This window comes from Amphibalanus amphitrite, unplaced genomic scaffold, assembly GCF_019059575.1.
Source record: "Amphibalanus amphitrite isolate SeventyFive unplaced genomic scaffold, NRLGWU_Aamphi_draft 000987F_arrow, whole genome shotgun sequence".
Taxonomy (NCBI): domain Eukaryota; kingdom Metazoa; phylum Arthropoda; class Thecostraca; order Balanomorpha; family Balanidae; genus Amphibalanus; species Amphibalanus amphitrite.
The window spans coordinates 107,634-117,391 of NW_024882481.1; the positions used below are offsets into that span (position 1 = coordinate 107,634).

General features: G+C 55.7%; 1 protein-coding gene across 8 annotated transcripts in view; it reads left to right on the forward strand.

Moving 5' to 3' along the window:
- The window catches only part of LOC122368894 (adhesion G protein-coupled receptor L1-like), a 57,776-nt gene extending 50,703 nt beyond the window's left edge, over positions 1–7,073 (forward strand). For 2 of the 8 annotated variants that reach the window (XM_043343214.1, XM_043343212.1), the window contains exons 8-14: positions 49–263; positions 1,471–1,574; positions 1,996–2,040; positions 2,831–2,999; positions 3,609–4,038; positions 5,008–5,139; positions 5,900–7,073. In XM_043343214.1, the coding sequence (XP_043199149.1) occupies positions 49–263; positions 1,471–1,574; positions 1,996–2,040; positions 2,831–2,999; positions 3,609–4,038; positions 5,008–5,132 (1,088 nt within the window). In that variant the 3' untranslated portion in view covers positions 5,133–5,139; positions 5,900–7,073. The remainder of the gene's footprint in view (positions 1–48; positions 264–1,470; positions 1,575–1,995; positions 2,041–2,830; positions 3,000–3,608; positions 4,039–5,007; positions 5,140–5,899) is intronic. The other 6 variants (XM_043343208.1, XM_043343209.1, XM_043343210.1 and 3 more) reach the window with 3 other exon arrangements.
- Positions 7,074–9,758: the final 2,685 nt, after the last annotated feature.

Sequence of the window (9,758 nt, forward strand, 5' to 3'; positions counted from 1 at the left end):
TCTAACTGCACCAACGCCCAATCTAACCCCTATCTCTCCCTTCCACAGGCTTCCAGCTATACGTAATGCTGATCGAGGTATTCGAAGCAGAGAAGTCGCGGATCCGGTGGTACTACCTGGCCGCTTACGGTCTGCCGGCGCTGGTGGTGGGAATTTCCTGCATCATCGACGCCACCAGCTACGGCACGGCCGACTACTGCTGGCTGGCCACCGACAACTACTTCATCCTGGCCTTCGTCGGGCCCGTGGTGCTTGTTATTCTGGTGAGTCATCCGTGGGGATGAGATGGAAGGGATTTGGTAGTGTGTTGGGGTGGGGTGGTTGCGTTATTCGGATATCTGTACACTTTGAGGAGCTGGTTTGGGGCCCGAGGGGCCGCGGTTTGCCGGCTGCAGAGCCTGTCGTGGTCCTGTTGGTCATCTATCGATACCCTAACTGCGGCGCAGTGGAGCAGTCGCAGTTTGTTTGTGTTGCGGTCGGTTTGCTGAACTGGCAGAGGCGTCATTTCGGGCAGGGCTAGTTGGGGAGGAATGGACTGGGTGTGGTCGAGCCAGAAACTAAAGAACTCTACAATCTGCAGTTATGAATCGAGACTGTGGGCCAGGAGGCTGTCCGCCGAGTTGCGTACCGTCTGAACCCAGCCAGGACGTCGGCAGGTCTCCTCTGATCCGACAGCGCCCTGCCCACTAATGGCAGCCGTCCGTCACGGCTCTGCCGGGCTCCGTTGTCGCGTCGGCTGTTTAGATTAGCACCGCTCGCACGCGACCATGCGCTGACGGCACGGGCGCCGCTGTGGCGCACCGCCTGCTTTGACTCAGAGCGCCTGTTTAGCTGGTTAGGTCACCGCCGGCCGAGCGGCGGCGCAGTTCGATCGTGACGTCACTGACCGGGGGAGTGTGGGACGGTCGGCCATGGGCGCTTTGTGTGACCTACTCTGTCTCCCGGCGGGGACGGCTCGTCGCCGCGCGCTAGTTCATTGAGATGGGTTTCAGGGTCGATTGGTATGGTTTGTCGTCCGGCTGTTCGGGAGGGGGAGGAGGGGCGAATCCAGTGTCCGCGCCTGGACCAGCTCATCAGAGCGCGACATTAAACCGGCGGCTGGCTGGCGCCGTGTGACGAGAGTCTGCTAATGGCCGTCCCGGGCGGCTGTCAATGGATGGTCACCGTCCGACCGCTGGCCCGCGTCACTGGGACAGCGGCAGCGCTCACCGCTCCGCACCGCGGCCAGATTCTGTTTGGACTGGCAGAGACAGCTCGTCCTTTGGTCTCATTCGTGGTTCTTAGTGAGCGTTTTAGATGCAAACATCAAAGTGAGGCCCCGCTGTGCTCTGTAAACTTCAAATGGTTCTTGTTGCTGCGTGGGTGCAGCATTTAACCTCTCCCTCCCACTGTCTAAATGTCCCCACGTGCCCTTATGTTCGTGACGTCACCGGGACTACATCTGACATCACGGTGTCTGTCTCTCCTCAGGCTAACCTCGTGTTCCTGGCGATGGCTGTGGCCATGATGTGCCGCCACTCAGTCGCCACAGTCACCATGAAGTCCAAGGAGCAGTCTCGCCTTTCATCAGCCAGGTCAGTAAGCACTGTGTGACTAACACCTTCGGTCGCCCCCTTTTCTATCGAGCGACTGTTGTTTTTCTCATGTAGCGAACGAGCGAGCGAGCGACTATGGTGGCGGGCGCTCTGTCTCTCTAAACCGACGCTCCCCGATTTGCTCTCTAGAGTAGTTGCTCAGGTTCCTTGTCCGGAACGTCTCGTGACCGCCGGTGGCAGATGACTTTCCTGGAGCGCGCCGGGCCGTCATACGATGATGGACGAGCTCGGTTTTTGGAGCGGCCCCCCGGCCTCCGGTGGCACGGCCGTTAAATCCGCTCGTCCGCAGGACGAAGAGCGATGAGGCCGCGTACGACCTCGGCCGATGTGTCACTGCGCGTAGAGCGATCGGACCGACGTTGACACCTCTTCTGACACGGACCCTACTGTTCCCTTTTAGTGACGAGGAGGAGAGTGTGATCGCCATGAAAATGAAGGCCCATATGTAAGAGGACCACTTGCTTGCGGGTTTCTGTGCTTGTCTCACCTGCCTGCCTGTCTGCGCTCTCACTGCATGCTGCTTGCTAGCTGTGGACGTTTTGGCTTGGCTCTGCCTGTACAGGAATACCTCTGGATGTTCCAGCTAACTTTGTACAGAAAGCACCTGTGTGTGTCTGACTACACGCTGTTTTTGGCGCTCTGCGTCCCGATCATCGCCCTGCTGGGCGCACCATTGGTCCAACCCAGCCGCGGGCCGGTCGGCCGCCTGTGCGCCGCTGTGCGTGCGTGTGTGTTGTTGCTGGGATGGTGTGGATAGTGCGTGTTGTTACTCGATGCCTCTCCTGGGAGCACCGGGAACGGCCGGAATGTATTGTCTGTTTGTACTGCTCAGCGCTGCACGCCGCTTGCCGCTCGTTGAATAGCCTGGCTGGCGTCCGTTGGGACGGTGGGAACGACTGCATCGTGCAATAAGCACACGGCTCGCATTGCCCGCACAGTGTGAAGTTACGAATTGACGCATTTTGTGTGAGCCTGCTAAATGATTCACAATGGTTGCTTTAGATTACGCTAACACACAAATGTGATAAAAAAAAATTGTGAATCCACCAGACGAAAAAAAAACTTGAACTTCAGTTACAGCACTTGGACTTAGATTACCTACATATGCAATTAGGGTCGTTTCTTTTTTGGTCATTGCTGTAGCGTTGTTTTACTATTTTATCACCCGTCGCGTGCATCCCTCCGAGCCTCACTGTGTCTGCCGTCACTGACCGCTGCCTTGTGTGTGGGTGCAGCGCCTGGATCCGCGGCGCCGTGGCTCTGGTGTTCCTGCTCGGGCTCACCTGGTCGGTCGGACTGCTCTACATCAACCAGCGCAGCGTCGGCGCCGCCTACGCCTTCACCATCCTCAACAGCCTGCAGGGACTCTTCATCTTCTTCTTCCACTGCGTCCAGAACGAAAAGGTAAGGATGGAAAACGAGACGAGATGTATTATCTTTAAGATCCCTAATCTGTAACTTAGGTGCTATCGAGGTATTTTTATCTAAAGCAGGGCACGCATGGCGTATAGTGTTTGATTTGATGGCCTGCCGCCATATACCACTCTCCATGAGACCTGTCTTCACCTTTGTTTGTTCGCTGCCCTCTGAGATGGGCTGACCTTACCGTTTGATCCCAATGACCCGTGCAGCAGTTAAAGGGTGACAGGTTATGGGTGTGAGTGATAGAATGACAGGTCACGGTCCATCATCGCGGCCCTGCTACCCGCTGTCCATCCCAGCCTGAGATGACTATTAGTCTCAGAGTCTATGACAGCGATTTGTTTGGATGGACGCCGTGATATGCAGCCTAGCCTTGGCTGTCGTGTTGATGCGATAGTCGGACTGTGAAAGGATAGGAGACGTTTCACCATGCTACTAAATAGTCGATAATGCAGGGGGCCTACCATCAATTCGGTTATGCGTTATTTTGCCTATGTTTTCATCCTAAGCTGACTAGATATTGTTCTTAGTGTTTATCTTCGATACGTGTTTCTCCTGTCCCAGTTTCTAACCAGTCCCGTCTTTCCGCAGACCCGCAGCGAGTACCGCCGCTTCTTCAGCGCGTGCAGCTGGCTGCCCGACTGCCTGCGCCCGGCCAAGACCAAGGACACCAGCTTCTATAGCAACACGCAGTCCAACACGCAGACGACGCACGCCGCCGGCTCGCCGACCACCGTGGGTACCCCGTTCGCCTATACGCCCGCCACGCTCCTGCCCGCGCACCATTTTTCGTCGTTCAAGTGTCACGAGGCGGCGCCGCCGCCGCCGCACCGTCACCACCTCCGCCACCACCTCCAGCACCACCGCCTCCCGTCGGTCGGTGTCGACGCCGACGCGCGCTGCCCCTCGCTGTCCGAGCCGGTACAGTACGCCGAGCCGTACGCCACGGGCAACTACAGTCCGCCGACGGCCGGCCGCCACCCGTACGACCTCAGTCGCAGCTCCAGTTACCTCCTCAAAGGTAGACGGCAGCCACCGGCCGCCCGCTCGCCTCACGCCCGCATGCCGAGGTCCACGCAGCTGCCTGTCGCATGGATGTTCGCCTGAGCCGATCCGGGCCGATGGACTGCCCGTAATCGGCGGGTGCCTCGCGCCCGCTGGGGTGGTTCCGTCTACCTCAGCGGGCGGAACCGGCTTGTCTGTTCACCGCCAACCCACCCTGCCTGTCCGGGATGTTCCGTGCCCTTTGCGGGTCGCCTGTAAACCGAATCCAGGCCATTGCAGCCTAACCTCGTCAAACCTAAGCTTCCCTCGTTCGCTGTCATATTAGCATGAACGCGTGCTATGATGTGGCACATGACAGCGAGCCTGACTCGATCAAACTATCGCGTCCTGTGTCGCTCGGCCTGATTCGACCCAGCCGGGGCTGCATGGTTCCGGACCATCGCGCGATGGTTCGTCACATTGGGGTCCGTCGAGCTTCAGTTAGTCTAGTCTCGGCCGGTGAGCCGACGCTGATGGCCGACGAATGGTCGTCAGTGGGGACGCATGGCCGCGGCTGCAGCCGCCCACGGAGGGTAGCCGCTCCATATTAGGGGAACTAGCTTCTGCCGAGAACTGAATGGCCATCGTAGCTGCCTACAGCGCTGGGACTACCGTCAGCTTTCGTAGCGTTACCTATGGTTGAGTTTCTGTTGTCAGATAGTTGTATAAATTCAGTTGTGCATATTTTTTACGTTTTAGATTTTTTGGGCTTTTAGATATGCATTGTTTGCGAGTAGTTGAAACATTATGTCGTTCATATTTCAACCAAATAACACACTTCAGTGTTACTAAACCGATATAACGCACAAAAATACTGGAGTTCATTATTAGTCACGTATACAAACTAGTATTTCTAAAGCAAAGGGCGCATTCCACGTTATTAAGCTTTATTTTCACTTTTGCCGCTGCCGTTACCTGTGTGCTTATTGTCGCTCCATTTCGACAGTATCTGGCGAACATGTGGACACAGCCGGAGGAGGACCCCAGCAAAGAGCGTGCGGCCACGACTACAGAGACGCGGATCGGCCCCGGCTCGCTGCGGACCCCTACTCATCGCAGCCTTACGCGTGACAAGAAGGTGAGTGCCGACGCCGAGCAGCGGCGCAGCCGGCGCGCCGCAGTCGTGACAGGCGTAAATGGCACTCTTCAGCGACCGAGATAAAAAGGCGCAGGGTCGCTTTCTGGTCATTCACGCTGCAGACAAAACGTGGGAATGCATCGGTGCGTTTTTACAGCGCCGCGCGACAGAAGAGTGGTCGCCGGACGTGGCTGCGAGTCACTCGGGGAGGGACGGGGCGCGTCAAGTGTGGTTACCTTGGCGAGGCGGGGGCGGCAAGGTGCTCTGCGCGCTGAATGCACGCTGATTGCGCGCATTTGAGACTCTCAGCGTGTGACGTAGTCCTTTGTCGGCACGTCGGAGCAGTTTGCTGGCAGTCATGCTTATTTGTCTAGCCCGGGCCGAGTATTGTGTGCAAGCAGTAGCAAAAATGGCAGAACTCGCTCAGAGTTGTTTGTATCGTGGCAGATGTGAATGGTTTCAAACGTCAGTGGTTGATATTTTTGCACAGATACGCTTGTCATTTGTCAAATCAAAGCCAGTGGTGCGGTTGCGAGACGCTGACTGTTCTGCATTACTCTTCTGACTGTTCAACATTCTTGCTCTGACGACTGACTGAGCAGCATTCCTGCTCTAAATTGTCTGCATATTCCTGGTCTGACTGCCGACTAATTGGGGATAGCCGACTAATCTTCATTTAATTTCCTGATTTTTTCCTACTGTTCAGCTCCACGATGCGCATCCACCGCACGTCTAACTCTCTGCACTCTGTGTGTTTCAGTCTGCCAGCATGCGCTCGGCCGGCCACGACAGTGGTAACGGCGGCTCGGCGTCGGACTCGCCGCCGCGGCTCAACACCTACCCGCTGCAGCAGCTCAGCGGCTCGCTGGTGCCCAACCCGGACTTTTTCGCCGTGGCCTACAGCCAGCAGCGGTGGCGGCCGGCCGGCGCGGCCGCCTCGGCCGGTCACCCGTACGTCGAGGTCGGCGAGCCCGTGTATGAGGAGATCGACCGCGAGCCGCACGGCGACCTCAGCGATGAGGAGCTGCGCCGCCAGAGCGACATCTCGCGCCAGAGCTCGCGCAGTTACGGCGACTCGCGGCCGCTGATCCCGTACTACCCGGAGCCGGCGGGCGGCGAGCAGGCGGCGCACGAGCGCCGGCTGGCGGCCCAGGTGGCGCTGGCCACCGCGCCGCCGCCGCCCGACACCTACACACTGGAGGCGCTGGCGGCGCGGCGCCAGCCAGTCTCGGCGCTGTGCGAGAGCAATCTCAGACACTTCAACCAGCGCCAGGTGATGAGTGACATTCAGCAGCTGCAGCAGCTTCAGCAGCTGCAGCAGCTGCAGGCGGCGGAGCGGCGCGCGGCCGTGCTACCGCCGGCCGCGGTGCGGACAGAGCCCATGGGTCGGCCGCCAGTGACTGCGCACAATGTGTGACTGGCCGGACAGTCTCCGTAGCCCCAGTGTGTGATACCCGCCCGGGCGGCGGGCCTCCGCGCGCGATCGCTTCATTCTCTAACCCGACAGAACAGGGCGGAGCGGGCTCGACGGCCGAGCTCCGGACAGTGTGCCCTCGGCGTCATATCGGACCCTTGCACACCGCTCCCCAGTGCTGACAGGGTGCGAGCGGAGCCCCGACGCGCGTCTGTTTTGATGTCCATGTTCACTCGGCACCGTCAGCCAGCTCTCAGTTGTTGCTAGTGTGTGCGCGTGCGTTCGTGTAGTGTGTGTTCTGATGTGATGGTCGCGTGGGCGCGCATGTGTGTACATTAATCTTCATCTGTGATATTATTATATTAAGCTGTCATAATGGAGATGAGAATATTAATAATAATGGCTGTTTGAGGAACGTTACTGTGTCGCTATACGAGAAGAGCTGGCAAGTCATGATCTAGGTGAGAGAAAGAGATGCTGACTAGACGGCTCACGCTCCGTAAATACAGGCTGAACATAATCCGCGCGTTTGAACGGAATGCGTGTTTGGTAGTGATGCTCGCACAGGAGGGCCCATGAATAACCCGCGCCCCAGTGGCGGTCTCAGCCAACTTCACCATAGTGGGGGGGGGGGGGGCATATGTTATCACCCACCTCTAACTAAAAAACTAAGAGAGCTAGAGAGACGCGGTAAACAGCAGTCGATAGCTCTCAATGCGTACGTTTGAAAGTATTTTTTGGTCATTTTTCATCTGAGAGCAAAATTGGAGGCACCAGAGGTCATCAAAGGTCAAAGTTTGCCAAATGTCATTATTTTTTCAGAAAACATGCCGTTACCTCAGGAACAATGGTAGCTAGAAAAAAACGCATGGAAATCGATAGTTTTGAACTCTTCTTTTGATAAAGTCATCATCAAAATTGACGTCAGGTCAACGGTTAAGCCTCCATGAAAATAGCTGTTTTTGGATAACACTTTTTCACGGATAACTTTTGAACCAGCAAAGATGAAGAATTGGCAATGGCGCTATCGTGTTTCTCTCCTTCAGTCGCTTCGAAAAATATGTTTTTTACCTGGAAAGGTCAAGGTCAAACTTTTACCTCAGTCCTCAGGCCAAGGTCACGAGGTGACCCATGACCCAAATAGGTTGAGAGGTGCCTTCGTAACATGTAACGAAGCTGTCAGAGGCGGTTGACACGTACTACGAATACCCGGTAGGACCCCTACTGGTTGACCTGACCTGACCTGTCCCGACCTGGCCTAAATGCATGAAGACATCATCTGTGATCAGAACTAACATGACATTCGTGATCAGCACCCCCCCCCCCCAAAAAAAAAACGATAGCAGCCTCACTTTACGACGCTCTAACAGGTCCCGATTTTCCCGACCTTTTGGTCATTGACCTGACCTGGAAAGTCAACCTAGGACCTTAAAATTGGGTAGGTATCACCGGCTTCTTCTCGTCACGGGCAGTACGCTCTTTTTTTCCGCGAAGCTCTAGCTCGATCAGTGACGAAACGGCAAGTGGGGGTTCAACGGACCCCCCTTATACGTTCGCGGCTGGAAAAACACCAATACGAGCGAGGGTTAGCCCTCGCCGGCCGAGAGGGGGGGGGGGTGCCGCCCCCCATAGGGTTTTTTTTTTTCGCGATAGCTCCGAACACGCTAGCGATAGAGAGCTAAAACTTGGCATACCTGACCTTTGATTCAATCCAGATCTTTTCACACCAGCCGTATTTTCGGGTCAGGTCAGGTCACTGACCTATGACGTCATAAGTGAACCTCTGCACGGTCTTCAGATGTCGCAACTTCGCAACGCCCTCACTGCCAGAGAAGCTTTCACAGGGAAATGAAACTTGCAGGATATAATATACATTACTAGTCTCACAACTTGTATATCTCGGATTTTTCCTAAAGGTCATATGAGGTCAGGGGCCGATTCGAGACGGCGCACTAGGAAGCTAGTAAGACTAGGCGGCCAAGTGACACTTGAATGTAGTGACACTAAGCGGTATTTTACACCAATCGGCTAGTGGCTCAGCGCGAACCGAAATCGCATAGTGACGCTTGAAATCAAGTGTCACTAGGGCCTTAGTGCGCCAACGCGAATCGGTCCCAGGTCATTTTCATGACCTCACCTGTACCTACCTACAGGTAGTTCCTACCACTACCCCGACCCCTACCCCTACCACTACCACTACCCCTACTACTACCCTACCACTACTACTACCCCTACTACTACCCCTACCACTACTAATACCCCTACCACTACTAATACCCCTACCACTACCCCTACCACTACTCCTACCACTACCCCTAACACTACCCCTACCCCTTGTATATGTCAATGGGGGAAAAATGAAAACTGCTATTCTGACGCCGGGAACGATCTTCAACTATCTCAAGCACACAGAATCGTGATTTGGTGCACTCCTTGCAAGGTTAGATGCGTCACTTTTGCAATGTTGACCTTGCGTGACGTCATTTATGACGCCATTAGGGCCATATTAGTTTTTCGTCAATAACTCCCGATCAAATTGAGCTAGCGAGTCGCGGAAGCCACCAATGGACTCAGGAAGACCTACCGAATCGAATGATATGCGACATGGCCTACTTTCCTACTTTGACCGATTTCGTGACCTGAGGGTGCTGACCTGACCGTGACCTGAGGTCAACACCCGAAGTTGACCTCATCCAAATAAAAAGTATATCATTCGACGCACCTGAGCGAGGCGAACACGATGCTGCCAAAATCGCGTCTCTGCGATCGTTTTTTGCGAAGCTATTCACCAAAAACTGAACCGTACCTTGGGGCACTTGACCTGACCTCAGAGGTCACCGGTTGACCTAGGACCTTAAAATCGGGTACCAATCTCTGCGTCTCGTAACGGCGCACACGCTCGTTTTTTTTCCGCGACGCGCTAGCTCCACCAGGGGCGAAACAGCGAGAGGGGTCGTACCCCCCCCCCCCTCCCCCCTCGGCCGGCGCGTGTGTAGAAAACCAATAGGTCCCGGCGAGGGTTAAATCTGCAAGCAACAAACCATGAGACTCCAAGCATCAGCAAATCTTTAACCCGCACCCGCTGGGCTATTCAGCCATGCGCGCCCCGCTGTGAGGGGTAGGGTAGATTCTGAACCCGTCTAACTTCGTTGTAAAAGGCGAAAAACGACACTCGAAAGCTCTCAACAAGACGGATCTTTGGAGA